Raw genomic sequence first — 19422 nt, 5'->3', positions numbered from 1 at the left:
GAACATCATGAGTAACAAAGTCTTCTACCAGCACCCCAACTTGATGCGAGCTCTGGGCATGCATGAAACCGTCATGGAGGTCATGGTTAATGTGTTGGGCGGTGGAGACTCGAAGGTAAAATTAATTTTTTTCATCTGCGTTGGAAGACGAGCAAATAGGAGTTAAATCGCCACGTTCTCAAGTAACAGATCATATGTTTTATGTTTTTAACATTTCTCCCAACAGGAGATCAGATTTCCTCGAGTGGTGACAAATTGCTGCCGTTTTCTCTGCTATTTCTGTCGAATCAGTCGTCAAAATCAGCGTTCAATGTTTGACCACCTCAGCTACCTTCTCCAGAACAGTGGCATCGGCCTTGGTGATTGTCTTTGCTGGCTTCCAGTTCATTGTGGGTCAATTATTCCTCGTATGTGAGCTGTGGTAAAGCTGGAAAGTTTGTGTATTTCCTTAGGGATGCGTGGCTCCACCCCTTTGGACGTGGCTGCAGCTTCTTGCATTGACAACAACGAGTTGGCGTTGGCCCTCCAAGAGCAGGATCTAGAAATGGTAAGAGCAATCGATATACGCAAAGCATTCATCGTGCAAAATCCTCCATCACTTGAATACACTGGTGTCTTTCCAGGTGGTGAAGTATTTAGCTGGATGTGGGCTTCAGAGCTGTCCAATGCTACTGTCCAAAGGCTACCCGGACATTGGTTGGAATCCTTGCGGTGGAGAGAAATATCTTGACTTTCTGCGCTTTGCTGTATTTGTCAATGGTCGGATCTTTGTTTTGTTGCAACATGACAGATTTATTTATTTTGTTTTTCTCCTTTATTAATAACAGTTGATACGCCCCCCCCCTCTTCCCTGATTTAGGAGAGAGTGTAGAAGAGAATGCCAATGTGGTGGTACGTCTCCTCATCCGTAGACCTGAGTGCTTTGGTCCAGCCCTCAGAGGGGAGGGTGGCAATGGTTTGCTGGCTGCAATAGAGGAGGCCATCAAGATATCTGAAGACCCAGCGAGAGATGGCCCCAGTGTTAAGAAAGACAGACGCTTTCCCATGTATGCGATTTCAGCTTTCTAATTGTGTTTTGTGAGGCGTGAAAGAGTTTTGCCGTCGCAGAAAGAGGATCGTTTTCTCCCGGCAGGTTTGGAGGAGAGGAGCAACATGAGGAGAACAGGGTTCACCTGGGAAATGCCATCATGGCCTTCTACTCTGCTCTCATTGACTTGCTGGGACGTTGTGCTCCAGAAATGCATGTAAGCTGCCTCTCTTTTTTTCTTTTGCGATCGTTCTGAATTCATCAAATAGGTTGAGAAAGAAATATACAGGAATAGGAAATCCATTTGGAAATGTCTTTGAAGAAAGCCTGCTTTTGTCTCCACAGTTGATTCAGGCTGGTAAGGGGGAGGCTCTGAGGATCAGGGCCATCCTGAGGTCTCTAGTACCCATCGAGGATCTGGTGGGAGTCATCAGCCTACCTGTTCAAATTCCTTCTTTTGGAAAAGGTAGCTTTGTAAAACCTTACCTTAGGTGATGTTGTAACATTTATTCTTTAAATCAATGCATAGTATAACGTTAGTATCTTTCTAGACTAACGGTTGATCAAGGTTTAACTGCATGTGATGTTACTGTACATCCCATGTGGGTTCATTCTAAATGCATTATTTGTCATCACATTACATTTGTGTAACATTTTAAATGTTGTTTCCTGCGTGTTTTCTTTTATGTATTGTAAAGACAACAGCATCATAGAACCAAAGATGTCAGCTAGTTTTGTTCCGGACCACAAAGCGCCCATGGTCCTGTTCCTGGACAGAGTGTATGGCATTGACAATCAGGATTTCCTGCTCCATGTGCTGGAGGTGGGCTTTTTGCCCGACATGAGGGCTGCTGCCTCTCTAGACACGGTGAGATTCTAGCAGTTTCCAAATGATGCTACCCAACAATATGCTGTCGTTGGATAGATGTACAGAGCAGGATTATAAAGCTCACTCCTGGACTCGATTCACTGCTGGAGCTTCTCCCCCAACAGGCTGCGTTCGGCACTACAGAGATGGCCCTCGCTTTGAACCGCTACCTGTGTTCTGCCGTGTTGCCACTCATCACCAAGTGTGCCCCACTCTTCGCTGGCAGTGACCACCGAGCCATAATGATCGACTCCATGTTGCACACCATCTACCGGCTGTCTCGTGGGAGAGCGTTCACAAAGGCCCAAAGAGACATCATTGAAGAATGCCTTATGGGTTTGTGCAAGTGAGTTTAAGCTCACGGGGAAACGTTTTCTGTAATGTTTAACAGTGTCAGGTTCAGAAATGAAGTTATCTCCGGCTTTTTCTTCCAGACATCTACGCCCATTAATGCTTCAGCACCTGCTGAGAAGGTTGGTGTTTGATGTGCCCATTCTCAACGAGTATGCCAAAATGCCACTGAAGGTAAAAAGAGCAACAGTTGAACTTCGCTTTGAGTAAGCGTTTGCCTGTCATTCATTTTTTTGCTGTCACTCATATTTGTTTTCCCTTCCCACAGCTTTTGACCAATCACTATGAGCGATGTTGGAAATATTATTGCCTTCCTAATGGTTGGGCGAACTTTGGCGTTTCATCGGAAGAAGAGCTGCATCTGACGCGCAAGCTCTTCTGGGGGATTTTTGAATCACTGGCACATAAGGTGTGAGCTGCTGCACTAGTCATCATCAGTTCATTACATGGTGCATTGGCCGATATTGTGAAATATTTTTCTTGTGATTCCAGAAATTTGATGCTGAGATTTTCAAAATTTCCATGCCCTGCATCTGTGCAATTGCTGGAGCGATTCCTCCTGACTATGTAGATGCCAGCTACTCTTCCAAAACAGAGAAAAAAGCGTCAGTAGATGCAGAGGGAAACTTTGATCCTAAACCAGTTGAGACCACAAAGTGAGAGGACTTTTTGTCATTATGCCTTTCAAGAGAGAAAATATTGAAGCTAAATCTTCCTTTTATCCACAGCACCATCATCCCTGAGAGACTGGATCCTTTCATTAACAAATATGCAGAATATACACATGACAAATGGGCCTTTGAAAAGGTAAAGCTTATGTTTTCATTGTAATCACTCATCTAATACTATTCTTTGTGGAAACTAAATGCTAGATGGCTTCGATTAAAACAGTTGTAAAGTAGCATTTTAATGAAATATGGATGCCGAATTGCTGCAAATGAGAAGAAAACTGTTGAGATGTACAGTTACAGTACATTGTATACAACTAGTGTGTATTGTGTATATATATGTGGTTATTCCAGATTCAGAATAACTGGTCATATGGGGAAGCGCTGGATGAAAGTGCAAAAACTCATCCCATGCTCAGGCCATACAAAACCTTCTCAGAGAAGGTAAGTATACAGTTTACACTTTAGTTTTGGCATTATCAGCCTTTTCATCTCATTGCCCTGACATCTTGTCTGCCAGGACAAAGAGATCTACCGATGGCCAATTAAGGAATCCATCAAAGCCATGATTGCATGGGAGTGGAACATTGATAAGGCTAGAGAGGAGGAGGAGCTGGACAAGAAGAAGGCAGCATCACGGAAGATCTCACAGACCGCTCAGGTATAGAGCAGCTGTACAGACCTACTGAAAATCACAGCAGTGTTATTTAGTTGGTCTATGTGATGGAATCATTTTCTTTTAAAGGCGACTTATGACCCAAGCCACGGCTACAGTCCACAGCCCATCGACATCACACACATGGCTCTCTCAAGAGACCTGCAGGTAAAATAATGATCCCTCTCTGGTACAATATCAGCATCTGATCACTAGCCATCATGCACATGTGTTCACAGTCTATGGCAGAGCAACTGGCAGAAAATTACCATAACACCTGGGGACGGAAGAAAAAGTTGGAGTTGCAGTCCAAAGGTAAAATTAGGGTTGGAAATATGAGTATATGTAAATTGGGAGCTTTATGTTTTGCTCATTTCCTTTACTGTCCCTTTATTTGTGTAGGAGGTGGAACACATCCTCTGCTGGTTCCTTATGATACTCTGACAGCGAAAGAGAAGGCACGAGACCGAGAGAAGGCTCACGAGCTGCTCAAGTTCCTGCAGCTTAATGGATATGCTGTAACAAGGTAATGCTTCATACAGAGCGTTCAGCAGGTGACTGCATTTGCTGCACACTTTAAATTATATTTCCATTCAATCTGCTGGCAGTCTTTTATGCATGATGGCTGCATGTAGCTATGTGCCATTCTGCAGCAGTGCTTGAAGTATCACGTAAGGTATTTTTAGTTGTAAGTAATACTTTGATAATAATTTGTGATGCTGTGAAAGAAGGAAAGGAAGAAATAAAGAAGACAAAACATTGATCAAAGTCAAATCTAAATCACAAAGACTGCGTTTCTTTTGGCTTTAGGGGCCTGAAGGATATGGAGTCCGACATCTCATCCATCGAGAAGAGATTTGCGTATGGTTTTCTGCAGAAGCTTTTGAAATGGATGGAAATTGCGCAAGAATTCATCGCTCATCTCGGTACGGTGGTTAAATGACTTTTGGTTAAATCTTAATTCTTACGGACCCCCCCCCCCCCCCCCCCTTGTTCTGAAGATGCTACCATATTTTTCCATTGCCTTTGACAGAGGCTGTGGTTAGCAGCGGGCGCGTGGAAAAGTCTCCTCATGAACAGGAAATCAAATTCTTTGCCAAGGTGGGACTTTGTATGTCAAGTTAGAGCAGACTTTTTGAAGACCTTACTCCACTCATCACTGTACTAAGTATTATAGAAATCCTCCCTCTCAGATCTTGATGCCTCTAATCAACCAGTATTTCAAAAACCACTGCCTCTACTTCTTGTCAACGCCTGCAAAGGTTCTGGGCAGTGGTGGCCACTCTTCCAATAAGGAGAAGGAGATGATTGCCAGGTGATCTCTCGTACATATATCACACAAAGCGTGGTCTGTTTTGTATTTCTTTCACGCATCACTTCCCCCTGTTACCATAAGTCCTTTTTCTTGCATTTTCCTTTCCGTCTCTGTCCTTTCCTTCTCATCATAGTATCTTCTGTAAAATGTCTGGTCTGGTGAGACACAGAGTTTCTCTCTTTGGTAAGATGCCAGTTTCTTCCTCATAAGGTGTACAAGCTGTAATATACCCATGTTTGAGGGAAGTGCAGTTGCTCTTGTTTAAAATCTGAATTCAATAAGCAGCGACATAAACAGCAGATTTGGATTTGGATTTGCAGGAACGGATGCGCCGGCAATTGTTAACTGTCTTCACATTCTGGCACGGTCATTGGACGCAAGGTTTGGTATCGTTTAAACTTCTGACATGATGAGCAATATCAGAAAGATTAGCGTGGTCTCATTTGCCATTACAATCGATCTTATTTCCTTGATTAGGACAGTAATGAAGTCCGGGCCTGAGATTGTCAAGGCAGGTCTGCGGTTGTTCTTTGAGAGCGCTGCAGATGATATTGAGAAGATGGTAGAGAACCTCAAACTGGGCAAAGTGTCCAAAGGCAATCAGGTAACAAAAGGACATCCTTACTTGAATTGTAGCTGCAAATGATCTGCTTCCTGAGTAAATCAGGCTTTTCCTCTTCCTTTGCAGCAAGTGAAAGGTGTATCACAGAACATTAACTACACAACAATAGCCCTGCTCCCAGTTCTCACATCCTTGTTTGATCATATTGCTCAACATCAGTTTGGAGATGACGTCATTCGTGAGTGCCGTCACACCCAAGCAGTATTTCTCATTGTGCACGCTCTGCATTCATCCATTTATACCCCGTCTCTGGCGCACAGTGGATGATCTACAGATGTCGTGTTATCGCATCATGTGCAGCATCTACTCCCTCGGGACTGTCAAGAATCCACATGTTGAGCGGTAACTCCATATCTGTTTGAATTAGGATCTGTTTTTATTTTTTACTTTTGCAATTTAACATTTGCATTTACAGGCAGAGGCCAGCTCTTGGGGAGTGTTTAGCTCACCTCGCAGCAGCCATGCCGGTGGCCTACTTGGAACCTCATCTAAATGAGTTCAACGCCTTTTCCGTCTATACGACAAAGACACCAAGAGAAAGAGCTAGTGAGTATAGATCGCTGCCCTGTCTGATTTGTTTTCTGGCCAAACCAAATCTGGATTTTTGTTTCTCCCCCGTCTTTGCCAAAGTATTGGGCCTTCCCAACGAGGTTCAGGAATTATGTCCGGACATCCCAGAACTGGACATTCTACTCAAGGAGATTGGAGACTTGGCAGAGTCAGGGGCTCGCTACACCGAGATGCCTCATGTGATCGAGATCACTTTCCCCATGCTGTGCAACTACCTGCCTCGGTGGTGGGAGAGAGGACTTGAGAACTTCCCTGAGATGGAGGGCCAGCTCTGCACGGATGTCACATCAGAACACCTCAATCAGCTGCTGGGCAGTATCATGAAAATCGTAGTCAACAATCTGGGCATTGACGAAGCCTCTTGGATGAAGAGGTTGGCCGGTGAGCGCTGGATTAAAGCTCGAGCAGCGCGCGCGAGTCGTGTTTGTGCGGGTGAGTGACAGTGTTTGTCTCGTCTTCCAGTGTTCTCTCAGCCCATCGTCAGCAGGGCAAAACCGGAAATGTTGAAGTCCCACTTCATCCCAACGATGGAGAAGCTGAAGAAACGCACCTCGAAGGTGGTGGCTGAAGAAGACCATTTGCGGATGGAGGGGAAATCAGAGGGGGATGAGGAGGACGGGACCATACGGGATGAGTTTGCTGTCCTCTGCAGGGACTTGTATGCGCTCTACCCTTTGCTCATTCGCTACGTGGACAACAACAGGTACAGTGATGTCACAATCACCGACACTTTGAGATGTAAATCTTATGTGGAAGATTTCATAATGTTTAGTGTTTATTAGCCAAGCTTGTTTCAAGCAATTGATTGTGATGCAGGGCCCGGTGGCTGACATGTCCAGACCCAGACGCAGAGGAGCTCTTCCGAATGGTCGGCGAAGTCTTTATTTTCTGGTCCAAATCTCACGTGAGTGTGCTCATCTGGCATTTGAATGCAGCCCTGCCGGGCAGCTCGAAACGTTTTCAGGACGTCTCCGATTTATCTCTCTGTTGTAGAATTTCAAACGAGAGGAGCAGAACTTTGTGGTGATGAATGAGATCAATAACATGTCGTTCCTCACTGCTGACAGCAAGAGCAAAATGAGCAAGGTGAGTTGAGAAGAGGCGGAGCTGTGCCGCTGCAGGTATAGTGTCAGAACGGGAAGAGTGATGGTGTGCTGCGTAATTCCGTTACACAATAACCTCCTGAGACCCAGCCAGTCAGCATGTCCTCTTTAGTGGACATTTGTCCATTACAGAGGACATGCTAACTGGCGGGCTGGGTCTCAGGAGGATATTCTTCTTCATTTGTTACCTTGTTTATTTATCATATTTTTTTGTACTCTAAAACCATTTTCAGCCGGATACTTGTATTTTTATAACTTCATTGTACATAGTATAAAATTAAGAAATATATATATGTAATACAGAAAAAACATCCATCAAAAATAACAAAAACATAAAGACAATTTTTTAAAGATTCTTTTACTCTTCTTTCTTCTTATTCTTTTTTTTTTTACTCGGCTGGTTTAAACATTGAAGCCTGCTATAACTTCTTGAGGTCTTTCAATTCGCAAATTTGAAAACGATAGCAGTTGTGTTAACAATATTCTCTCTGTGGCTGTCCCTTGTCTCCTTTGGGTTGCGGCTGGGTTTCCAGGGCGGGGACTCAGAGGTTAGACTGTGTTCGTGCACGACCGCTGTGCTGACCGCATGGCACCTCGCTCTGAGGCAGCTTTTCATCAACCTCTCCAGCACACTGGCACATAGATCCACATGAATCCAAAGAGTAGAAGTACTCAACTGTGCGCAGACTCACCGAAAGACAAACACAGTCCATTGAGAGCGACGTGACCTGAGAAATCGAATTTAGTGCCAGTGACAGATGTTTTTTTTTCTTTATGAAACAGCTGTATCCACTTAGTCATGAATACTTTTGAATTCATCATGAGTGGAACAAAACTTATTTAAGAATTTGTCATTGCTATAAATATACATTAATTTATATTAATAACATCTGAAAATCCTGAAGCAGCAGATGGAGTTAGGATCCACTTTACACTTGCATTAATATGGCTTTTACACCAGTGTGTTAGCCTTTGCACTCGTTCGGGGACTCAGACTACTGATTTAAACCTACAAACCCGAGACTTTAACTAGTACGACATTACACATAAGAAAACAAACTGTCATGATTAGGCATTAGGGAGTCACATTTTTCTGATTAAGGATCACTGGACTAAAGGGCAGGCCCCATGTGCAGGCTTTCCCAGTCCTGCCAGTGTGTGAGGGGGGGAGTCTGGAGGCGCTTGATGAAAGTACTCGGCTGTAGAGTTGGGCTCATGGCACTGGGCTTTGCACCAAGCCAAGGGAGGCGCGGTGAGAGTGCAGTGCCATCATCCCGTCACTGAGTTTGCTCTTTTTTTGATCATAGATGGAGTCTTCTGGTATGTTGTTGTTTTTTGTTTTCCTTTTACTGAAGGATGGTTGAACTGCAGTTCTTGTAATGCAGCTCTTTGCCACTAGGGGGTGATATTAGCCTTCACTGTGCTCTTTCTTCTCTCGACAAATGCCATTTCACAGTTCAGTTTCCTTTACACTCCTTAGACCCAACACTAACACATTACTCGATGCTTAACATCACTGAAGAGGATTTGTTTTTTTTTAAAGACAAACTTTTGTTCGATTCATCCTCTAGGATGTGTTCAATTTGACCATGAACCTAACCAATACATTAATTCACTCTTATTATCTAGATTATTTCCCAAAATGCTTTGCTCCCTGTTTCTCCTGAACTAGACTTCCATAACAAACTAGCATCTGACACTGAACTGAAGTAGCAGCAGTGGCACTGATATTTGTTAATCAAATTGACGGAGCGTCACGGGGCCTCTGGGATTTCCACAAGGCAAAATGAGGGGACACACACTTGAGCTACTGAACAACAACAGAATTACTGACTTTGGATTTATTTAGTGGCATGAATCAGGTGATCCTTGTACTTTCTAGGTGCAGCACATTGCCTTAATACGCTCTATATCACTTACCAACGCTGTTGCCAAGTCTCAAAATTATGTTTGTAAATTAGTCCAGTAGCGTGACACTGAACACATCAGCGTGAGTTAGCTGCTACTGTTTTAGTTTGATTTCTAATCATATTGCTCAAATATTGTGGCAAAAATCTATTGAGGGTCTATTTAAAACATTCATGTGACAAAATGTACTTATACACTGTAAGTTCCCATTTCTCGACATGTCATGGAGGATTCCAGAAAGAGCTGATAACATAAGGGCCGACCCCACCCCTGAACAGAACCGGTGTTCAATGGGCGAACCCCACAGACAGTCTGAGTGACGGCAATTGTGTGAATTTAACAGCCTACTAATCAAAGTATAATTCTAATTTCAACCATTGTCTTCTTTAACTTTATCTAAAATTTTAACCACTAAGGGCTGCGGTTGTTACAGAATCGAGTTTATCCTGTTCAATGGATGCTGAATAGCTTGTCATGTGAATGAAATCCTATTACTGATGCACGTTTTGTAAATGCATGTTTATATATATATTAAAAAACCTTCCTTTCAGCTTCCCTTAGACAAAACCAGCTACTTCCCCACTTTACCCTCACATTTTCACGATGCCCTCTACCTACCAGCCTGAGCTCAGAGAAAAGAGGATTTTATATTTGGAGAACAGCAGCAAGTAGACAGATTTTATTGACCCAAAAATACAAGATTTGCTGTGCTTTTCTACACGGAGAGCTACTGTTAGTGCTCGTAGGCAAAGGTAGGAGGATGTTTAACAATGTCCACACGCTCAACGAGGTTTCATCTTAAGTCATTCTGACAGAACAGTGCTGTTTGTATTCATACGACTATGTAGATGCATCATGCTTGAAATCATTTGCATTATTTCACATTTACCTTTTATGAGACACTGTGAATGTTCTTTGGTTTGCTGTCCCATTTCTTAGGGCGGGGGCTCGGATACTGAGCGCACCAAGAAGAAGAGGCGGGGGGATCGTTACTCTGTGCAGACTTCCCTTATTGTGGCTGCCTTGAAGAAGATGCTCCCCATAGGCCTCAACATGTGCTCTCCCGCTGATCAGGAACTCATCAACTTGGCCAAGATCAGATACTCTTTGGTATTTATTTAAATCACTTTGAATTATTCTGGGAAATGTCTGTTCTACAATATACTGTGGTTGACAGTTTTATATTCCAAACCATTCCTAAGAAAACAGTGACTGATAACTGATTTGCTTTACAGAGAGACACTGATGAAGAAGTGAGAGAGTTCCTTCAGAACAACCTTCATCTTCAGGGCAAGGTGTGGCTGCTGGACTGATATTCAGTTTGTGTTATATTTACTTTGAAGGAATCTGATGGAAAGCTTTGCATCCCTGTGTTGCGGAAAGGTGGACAACCCATCCATGCGCTGGCAGATGGCTCTGTACAAAGAGATGGCGGGGAAGGTGGAAGATGCCGATGCTCCAGTGAAAGTTGTCAAGAGGGTTCAGGAGGTGGCTGCTGTCCTTTACCATCTGGAAATGGTGAGCCACCATTCAGAATCCTTCCAGCTGGGTAGTTGATGCATTGTTGTACCGAATCATAACTAGAAAAGCACTCAAAAGCAGCTCATTCCCCTCCTAGTTGGATTTGCACCGTCCACATGGTGATCTGGATCATCATCAGAAGGTTCTAAATTGTTCTTGGTATCTTTACATACCCCTGCCTCTCGCCCATTGACTGCTGGGATTGGCTCCAGCTTGGCCCGTGACCCGATTATGGAATAAGCGGTTAGAAAATGAAATGAATCTTTACATACCATGAAAAGTCAAAGTGAATCGGAGTTGATCCTTAAATGAAGTTTTCAATGTTAAAATGTAATATTATGTCCCGACCTCATTCTGGATGAGTTCCAGAAGACATTTTTCATGATAGTTCATCGGACCCCTTTATGACTCTGATTTTTGGTGAGTGAATTGAATTCATAAAGATAAAAACCTCTATTATAAGTAAATGGGAAAATCTGGATTTTTTTTTATCCAGTCGAGTATCTTGATTGGTTTTAAACTGTAATGGGAACTAAGTCAGACCAAGACCCATCTTCAGATTTTTTTGTCATCAAGATCCATCCAGCAGGTTTTCCAAAATCCTGCTAACAAACAGACAATAAGCTCCTTGGCAGCGGTAACTAATCTGTACATTAAATAACTGCCTGTTTGTAAGAAAAGTCACCCACCCACACGACCTTTTTGTGAATGTTTTGCTTCCTCTGTTCTAGACGGAGCACCCGTTTAAATCCAAAAAGATGGTGTGGCACAAACTGCTGTCCAAGCAGAGACGCAGGGCTGTGGTGGCTTGCTTTCGGATGACGCCACTTTACAACATCCCAAGGTGAGCTAGCTATCAGAGTTGAGACTTTTAGTGACATCACAGCAGATCACGAAAATAGAAATGATTTGTAAATTTGTTTTCTTTGTAGGCACAGAGCTTCAAACATGTTCCTCGAAGGATACAAGCGCAACTGGCTTCACACTGAGGGCTACTCATTTGAAGACAGGATGATAGATGACTTATCTGTGAGTGTCATAACACATCATTTGATCTAAAACTACTATTTCCATGTCACTGTTCACCCCCCCCACGATGCATCCCAGAAAGCAATGGAGCAAGAAGAAGGAGATGAAGAGGAGGAGAAGAAGGAAACCAAGCCTGATCCCCTCCACCAGCTTATTCTGCACTTCAGTCGTACTGCTCTAACAGAGAAGAGGTTAGATCGCTCTCCTGTGAGCTGCACTGAAAATCACAGGATGATATTTGCCTCCTTGTTCATCACTTGTCGTCTCCATCCTCTCAATTTTAGCAAACTCGATACGGACCATCTTTATATGGCGTACGCCGACATTATGGCAAAGGTGAGTCTTTGCAGAGGGGTTTGCAGTTTCAGTTCAGGTTTGACGTGTGCTTTATAGCGCTCATAATTCTTTCCTCAACATTTATTCAGAGTTGCCATATTGGTGAGGAAGAAGAATGGGGAGAGGAAATGATGGAAAATGCTGAGGATGAGATGTCCTTTGAGGTGCGACAGTCAGAACTGGTAATGGGCGGCCGGGGTCTGGGGACCAGGAACACAGTGGAGCGGTAGCTCTCAACGCATTGAGTGACCTCATCATCGGCACATTACTCCACAACCACATCTGTCTTTGTCTCATGACCTCTGCAAGTTCGGTCGGTGCTCTGTCTCTTCTGTTTGTATGTTGTGTTTCATTCATTGTGAGTTGCTTGATTTAGAAACTGAAAGCTCCAATCCAGCTTATTATTATTATTAAAACATTTTATCATATCAACTACAAAATGTACCCCAATCTTTTAAAATCCTTCTACAAATTGTGACAAAAAGTATTTATAATTATTTAAATAAATCTTTGCCCCTGTTTACTCTTTTGTATGCTTTTAATCTGGATTGGGTCTAATTAAATTCAAATAACATAATGCAATTTTAACATAAACAGCAGTAATAATGATAATAATTAAAATAATAGGCATTACACTAATAATAACAACTCACTTCTAAAAATCTCCTCTGCTTTATGGAAAATATAAACTCTTCTATATATAAAGATTATGAAAATTAAGCACTGTTTTTCCTTCTGCCATACCTGCTACCCGCAACATGAACACTCCTCTACTTGTCTTTTTTTTTTTATAGCTCTGGACAGGAAGTAGTTTAGTTTGAAAGACAGCTCCAGCTGCCAACGTGTAGACTTTTAGTGCTTTAGACAGATTTCACATCATTCATTGGCACACACATTAACAAATTCATTTTTGGAAGCAACTCGAGCTGAACTATTTGTTCGGTGCTATAAGAAATTATTATGAATGGTGTGAGGGATTTTGTCAAACTGGGAGGTGTGATTTACTGAAAGACACAAAAACCTGCAGATGATATGGGATGTGTTTTTTTTTAAATGCTTTTCAAATTCACATCTCTGCGGAACATATCAGTCAGTATGATTTGAAAGTGACCGGTGACGTCATTCCTCCCGGTTTATACAGCTGCTCCATTTGTCTTCCTCTCTGTCTCGTTCCACATTGCTTCATGTAATCCTACACATCCCTATAATATTATTCATTAACTGAATGCTACTGATCAATGTTCCTTTCCCCACTGACATACCATACTGACAGACTACAGTGAAAGACAGCGTAGATCATGCAGCATTTAAAGCTATAGAATCTGACACATAGTCATAGTCTCAGAGGTCGATTCACGCACACACACACACACCGTAGCGCATAGAGTCCAATATCAGCTTTCTTTAGACAGTTAGTGACTTTCCACTTTTGACGTCTGACAGCACGACACATAGTGGGTAGGGCGTCTACAGGCATACATGGGTGGGTGGGAGGGGGGGTTGGATGCGGGAAGGTGGGTGGGAGGGCTGTTTGAGGGTCCGTATTGAGAAATTATAAATTGATTTGTGATGTTGCTGAACAGAGGAATGACAGTTTGCCCTCTGGAGTCAGAGATACTCATTTAATTACCTCTTTTTCTTCTATAAATGTAAATTAATTACTGGTAACTTAGTTACTGGTAACAAAGGACAATGTTAAGTTGTGCCAATCCAGGTTTATTTATTTTTTTGCTATTTAATAGTTTATTGAGGTAAAGGTAGACAATGAAATGCCAAAGAAATATATCATACAGCTCTTTTTCCAAAGTATCTTATTTGCAGGACTGTTGCAATGAAGATGCTTTGGTAAGCTGTATGACTAAAATGCTAATTTCATTTGGCTGTTTCCTGTAGCATAACGCTTGCTCCAGCCAGCAAGCGTGAGGATGTTGTGTAACAACTCCATGACTAATAAAGTGGGGTGACAGAATGTGTACAAGAGTCAAATAGACCCTTTAGAGTTTAGATGTTCATTATGCAAATGAAGAGATAGATTATTGTAAATGCAAAAGAAAATATTTATAGTTTATTAGGAGACAATTGGCAGATTTTACCAGTTAAAAGGTATTTTCTCTGAGAGACTGTTCCTGTTTTATCAGGAGGGTGTTTTTATTTTATTTTATCGTTGCCATCCTGAGGGCTGCAAATATATTTGTTAATATTCACATAAATTATAGGCAGTATGGCCAATTTGATGAACAAATAGCAACAGAGGGAACGAGTTATCACCAAAATGCATAGCTAATCCTCTCCAAATCAGTATTCATTATTCATGACCATGTGACTGAGTTTGAGTTGAAATTGAATGCCTGGACTCAGTTGCACCGTCTGCTGTGAGTTTGCTCAATTCTAATTCCAATTAATTTAATATTGACACAGTCAGGTTTTTGCACGATTAAATGAAAGAGGTTGCACGACAGAATTGTGTTCCTTAATAAATATTAGTTTATTTACCTTACCATATTATTTTATTAGATACACCAAGCAGGACCAATGTTGCAGAGCTGGAAGGAAATATTGATATACATGAATGTATCTGAGTAATTCATTGATCATACGCAGTAATTTATGGCTGTCGTTCATTTTGTGTTGTATTTATATACCCAATACAATATGCTCAACCTTCTGATCCATCTACAGCAGTCTGTGTCAAGTTTCCTTTTAACTGTGCAGATCCCAAACTTGAAAAAAGGGGCTTGATGTCCCACCCAAGGTTATTTTATGTTGGACTACACTGCAAAAACTGAAACTGAGAAATAAGCACAAATTGATTTTGTCACCACAAATTAGACAGACCTTTGAAAAAAAATACAAAATATTGCCTTACTGACAGTATGACAATGTATTGTATACCTCCTGTTTCATTATACAAGTCTTATCAACAGGTTTTTGACAATGCATAGCTATAAAATCAACACAGAATGACAAAAGGAGGATTTCTCCTTAAGGAGGGTTTCTCCTTAAATATATATATATATATATATATTTGACTTTGTACTACCTTGGGGACCTACACCGAACCCCTGTTTAAATGGTTGCTGCTGAATCCTAATGTATTCAACAGCTCAGAAATTTCTTACACTTTTAGGTGAGTCACAAAGTAATAACTCACCTCGTAATATTTACCAAAAAAACGAGAATTCTTTTGTGAATAGCTCCTGGTGTAACTTAGCCTTCAAATGAGTGTCATACATATATCTTACCTGAACGGGCCCACTGAATCTATTTAAATGGATCGTAACAAATATAACAGCAGCAAATAGTCATAATGTTTGTGTCTGATGTAGGAAAAAGAAATGGAGAAGCAAAGGCTCCTCTACCAGCAGTCCAGACTTCATAATCGAGGCGCTGCAGAGATGGTGCTGCAAATGATCAGCGCCTGTAAAGGTACCCTTCCTCCCAACCGCCCTGCAAACCTGTCTACACTTTATTCAATTTACCAATACCAACTTCATGATTTTGTCTTCTTTCGTGTAGGAGAGACTGGTCCAATGGTGACCACAACCCTCAAGCTGGGTATCTCGATCCTTAATGGTGGGAACAGTGAGGTTCAGCGGGTATGTGTTCTGAACCGTGGATGTTGCAAGTTTGAATTTGAAGTTACCCCTATACGATTATTCCTTTCCTTTTGCCAGAAAATGCTGGAGTACTTGAAGGATAAGAAGGACGTTGGCTTCTTTCTGAGTGTCCAGGCACTGATGCAGACATGCTGGTCAGTTCTTATAATCAAAAAACACATTTTCAGGATGTGAATTATAAAGTATCTTGGGTTTATTAAAGTGAAAAAGTGTTTGGGTGCACATCTAAAATGGATTCTGGTCTGCAGTGTCCTGGATCTAAATGCCTTTGAGAGGCAGAACAAGGCGGAGGGGCTGGGCATGGTTTCAGAGGAGGGCACCAGTAAGACTCTATATTCTCACAGCAGGCAAAACATCACACTGTTGTCATTTTGTTTGGTTTGTTTGTTTGCTGTTTTTTTTTTTTTTAAGTATCATGTAATAGATTACCTGCATTTAAGGATGTAAAATAACAAATACTTCATTGAATTTTTTTAGATGAAAAAGTGATGGCAGACGATGAGTTCACGTGTGACCTCTTCCGGTTCTTGCAGCTGCTTTGTGAGGGTCACAATAACGGTGAGCATGACTTGTTTCACAAATCCCTGTTTTTTTTTAAACTGTTTAATAATGAAGTTAAATACTAAATAATCCATTGTAGATTTTCAGAACTACTTGCGGACACAGATTGGCAGCACAACAACCATCAATGTCATCATCTGCACTGTAGATTACCTCCTCCGGCTTCAGGTAGATCAGATCATCAAGAATCAGGATACTGTTAAGAGTCTCTATGTAGTATTTTATATTGTAAACACATGCCATTTATGCCATTTTTTTTAATACCGTGGTACAAAACAATTGTACTTTAACAAAGTTTTAGTATGGCATGTAAATATTGTACTCACCCCTTTATTTCAATAAAGGAGTCAATCAGTGATTTCTACTGGTACTACTCTGGCAAAGATGTCATTGATGAACCAGGAAAAAAGAATTTCTCCAAAGCTATGACGGTTGCAAAGCAGATCTTCAACAGTCTAACAGAGTACATTCAGGTAAAAAAACCCTACTTATTTTAAAAATGAATATAAACACCAGTTAATGTTTCACCCCTCATTTGAATAACTCACAGCATCTTCCTTCAGGGCCCATGCACAGGCAACCAGCAGTCCCTGGCCCACAGCAGGCTGTGGGACGCTATTGTTGGCTTCCTGCACGTCTTTGCTCACATGATGATGAAGCTAGCACAGGTACACACAAATGATTCTATTATCATCCTTCCCAAACCAAACATTTTTATGCTTTACAAATACACAATGTATCATATATACATATATATTTCTTATTATATACTACATGACCAGTTTTTATTAAATCAACTTTGATCTCCCTTTTATTTTCCACAATTCAAGCATAACTTTTTAGAGCAAGTGGTTATCCCAACTGTGTATTTCCCATCATTTTGTGTTTTATTTATGCTTCATGTGCTACCATTCATCTCATTATGCATCAAGTTAGTGACAGTTCATGAAATAATCCTGTATTGCCAATAACAGTTCATCTGTGTATATTCATTGGAGGTTTCATCTAACAGTATAAATCATACAGCAGCACTGAAAAGAGCTCTGCTGCCACAAGCTCTATATTAGATATGCTTGCAATGTTTCTGTTTCACAGGTGGCCAAAAATACGCTGTACACAATAACGATAATGCCACTCCTTAATTATCAGCACAATGTCTTTTCACACGCTTGTTCACACGCTTAACACGTATGATGTGTCTGACATAAATTTCCCATCGCTCTATCTCACAATAATCAGCTGTTTTGTTTTGTTGCCATGGAATCTGGAGTACTGTGGTGAATCAGTGGACGGGATATTCTAAATGTGTAACTCCCTAAATGAAACTGTAAAGCTAGTGCAGCTGTATTTATTGAAGGAATCGATCACAGCCTAAACATTGTTTTCTAATATGTCTCACACATACACAAGATCATCTGAGACTGCAATAATGTTTTCAATTGTTTAACAACTGAATAATTTATTATGCAAACTGTCTTCCACATGGTCAATGCAGGGTAAAGTATGTATCCATTTCATTTATCTATTGATGTGATAGTGTGTTTACTAGCGTGAAATCTATTCAATGTTGGCTTCTTTTAAGAAATTGTTTTATATTCACCTGGTTTTAGAAATGAAATAAGAGGAAATTAATTATTCTCTTTTAGCTTGATATATTGTGGAAGATCTAAAATGTTGAAATGAAAACAAATCAATACAGGCAATACAAGGAACAATATTATTTATCCATCCATCCATTTTCTTCCACTTTTTCTCCTTTGCGGGAGTTGCTTTAACTTAAGCCAGCTCACTGTGGGCAAGAGGCGGGGTACACCCCGAATGCGTCGCCAGCGCGGGGCCACACAGAGACAGACAACTACTCACGCAGACACTCATACACTAGGGACCATTTGGAATAATCAATTCACTTGAATTGCATGTTTTTGGAGGTCGGAGAAAACCACTGTGCCACCCAATGTTATCTATATTATATTATATTATATTATACAATGGAACATCGGTTCTCGAACATAATTTGTACCGTAATGCTGTTTCAAAATCTAAACTATATTTCCCATAAGAAATAATGGAAACTAGATTAATCGTGAAGAGATTCCTTTAAAAACATATCTCTGACCACCAAGGAATTAAGCTGAATTGCATCTTGGAACGTATTTGAGGTGTATAAAAGTTAATTTAGTTCAAATGATTTTCTTTGATCTCATAAATATGACAAAAAAAAAAGACAATTAATCCAGTAAGAGCAAAGTTAGCAGGTGTCATTCTGCATCAATCCTCAGTTACACCAATGTGTCAGTAAGATGTTGAGGAATAATATGTTCTATGTTTCCAGACAGATTTGTAACATTTTGCCTTACTGTAAACCCATAGTATTATAATTGAAGCATCATTTTTGCTGAATTTGTTAATTATTAACAACAAAAGCAGGTGGATACAAAACGTCCTGCGAGAGAGGCCAACTTTTAACCTCCACTTTTGGAGTTTACACTTTAATCTGAAATTATTTGCTGTTGGAATATACATTTTGATGTGACATCCATTTTGTTGTGGTGAACATTTAACAGGGTTACAGTTCTGTTGCCCTTTTATTCACTAATGATTAACCTGGAGAGAATATGCTTTTTTATTGGTGTTGTGTTGCTTTATTTCTTATGTGTTTTTTTGTTTTGTTCTATCACTAACATTTGTTTATCTGCAGTATTTTTGATGCTTCGTATGTCCAAACATGAGCTATATAAAGGGAGCAATACCGTGTCTGTGGTGTCAAAAAATTAATTATATAACTATATTACATTATAGTTTATATCTGAGTTGAAGCCAAATTAATTGAACTATTGATTATTAGTTTTTGCAGTGTGATTTCTGTGTTTGTTGCACAGGGAGGAAGGACACTGCTGCAGGAGTAGCATTTATTGATGGCTTCCCTCGAGCCAAGATGCTTGTTGTGTGACAAAAGCCTCAGATATTAAACACGAGTCAATCAATTTTCTGTCATGAAGTAGGAATAGCAGATATACTGGTTAGGTTTACGTTTTGATAATTACGTTTTACAAAAATAACATTCAGACTTTGTCAGCGTGAGGGATTGGTTATTTAACCTCATTTTGCAGCGCCTCCTTTGTTTTGAATGTCAATGTTTGCAGCACAGAGGGCTTTGAATGGGCACCTCGTATCATAACAAGTATTTGAATTACTTTACTGTATATTAGAACAGTTTTGCGTGATACTTTTTACAAGTGTTCTTTATAAATCGATGTAAACCTCTAATACT

General features: G+C 40.8%; 1 protein-coding gene across 1 annotated transcript in view; it reads left to right on the top strand.

Annotated features, from left to right (window-relative positions):
* Positions 1 to 19422, top strand: part of LOC137900870 (ryanodine receptor 1-like) — a 41742-nt gene that overhangs the window by 15619 nt on the left and 6701 nt on the right. Inside the window, exons 42-90 of the mRNA XM_068745016.1 lie at positions 1 to 115; positions 227 to 359; positions 453 to 547; positions 624 to 759; positions 860 to 1046; positions 1133 to 1244; positions 1373 to 1493; positions 1726 to 1895; positions 2021 to 2241; positions 2330 to 2420; positions 2515 to 2655; positions 2739 to 2902; positions 2975 to 3053; positions 3269 to 3358; positions 3435 to 3575; positions 3660 to 3737; positions 3809 to 3884; positions 3972 to 4095; positions 4380 to 4495; positions 4603 to 4670; positions 4763 to 4884; positions 5018 to 5067; positions 5205 to 5265; positions 5362 to 5488; positions 5573 to 5684; positions 5767 to 5848; positions 5922 to 6052; positions 6137 to 6457; positions 6539 to 6779; positions 6893 to 6980; positions 7070 to 7162; positions 7713 to 7727; positions 10027 to 10197; positions 10323 to 10382; positions 10471 to 10605; positions 11340 to 11452; positions 11541 to 11637; positions 11716 to 11828; positions 11922 to 11973; positions 12063 to 12155; positions 15300 to 15399; positions 15490 to 15569; positions 15648 to 15724; positions 15839 to 15912; positions 16068 to 16148; positions 16231 to 16319; positions 16496 to 16624; positions 16715 to 16819; positions 17647 to 17652. Of these exons, the coding sequence (XP_068601117.1) occupies positions 1 to 115; positions 227 to 359; positions 453 to 547; positions 624 to 759; positions 860 to 1046; positions 1133 to 1244; positions 1373 to 1493; positions 1726 to 1895; positions 2021 to 2241; positions 2330 to 2420; positions 2515 to 2655; positions 2739 to 2902; positions 2975 to 3053; positions 3269 to 3358; positions 3435 to 3575; positions 3660 to 3737; positions 3809 to 3884; positions 3972 to 4095; positions 4380 to 4495; positions 4603 to 4670; positions 4763 to 4884; positions 5018 to 5067; positions 5205 to 5265; positions 5362 to 5488; positions 5573 to 5684; positions 5767 to 5848; positions 5922 to 6052; positions 6137 to 6457; positions 6539 to 6779; positions 6893 to 6980; positions 7070 to 7162; positions 7713 to 7727; positions 10027 to 10197; positions 10323 to 10382; positions 10471 to 10605; positions 11340 to 11452; positions 11541 to 11637; positions 11716 to 11828; positions 11922 to 11973; positions 12063 to 12155; positions 15300 to 15399; positions 15490 to 15569; positions 15648 to 15724; positions 15839 to 15912; positions 16068 to 16148; positions 16231 to 16319; positions 16496 to 16624; positions 16715 to 16819; positions 17647 to 17652 (5476 nt within the window). The remainder of the gene's footprint in view (positions 116 to 226; positions 360 to 452; positions 548 to 623; positions 760 to 859; positions 1047 to 1132; positions 1245 to 1372; positions 1494 to 1725; positions 1896 to 2020; positions 2242 to 2329; positions 2421 to 2514; positions 2656 to 2738; positions 2903 to 2974; positions 3054 to 3268; positions 3359 to 3434; positions 3576 to 3659; positions 3738 to 3808; positions 3885 to 3971; positions 4096 to 4379; positions 4496 to 4602; positions 4671 to 4762; positions 4885 to 5017; positions 5068 to 5204; positions 5266 to 5361; positions 5489 to 5572; positions 5685 to 5766; positions 5849 to 5921; positions 6053 to 6136; positions 6458 to 6538; positions 6780 to 6892; positions 6981 to 7069; positions 7163 to 7712; positions 7728 to 10026; positions 10198 to 10322; positions 10383 to 10470; positions 10606 to 11339; positions 11453 to 11540; positions 11638 to 11715; positions 11829 to 11921; positions 11974 to 12062; positions 12156 to 15299; positions 15400 to 15489; positions 15570 to 15647; positions 15725 to 15838; positions 15913 to 16067; positions 16149 to 16230; positions 16320 to 16495; positions 16625 to 16714; positions 16820 to 17646; positions 17653 to 19422) is intronic.

The sequence above is a fragment of the Brachionichthys hirsutus genome, chromosome 10 (genome assembly GCF_040956055.1).
Source record: "Brachionichthys hirsutus isolate HB-005 chromosome 10, CSIRO-AGI_Bhir_v1, whole genome shotgun sequence".
Taxonomy (NCBI): domain Eukaryota; kingdom Metazoa; phylum Chordata; class Actinopteri; order Lophiiformes; family Brachionichthyidae; genus Brachionichthys; species Brachionichthys hirsutus.
Note: the sequence above shows the minus strand (reverse complement) of the source record. Positions and strands in the feature narration are given on the sequence as shown.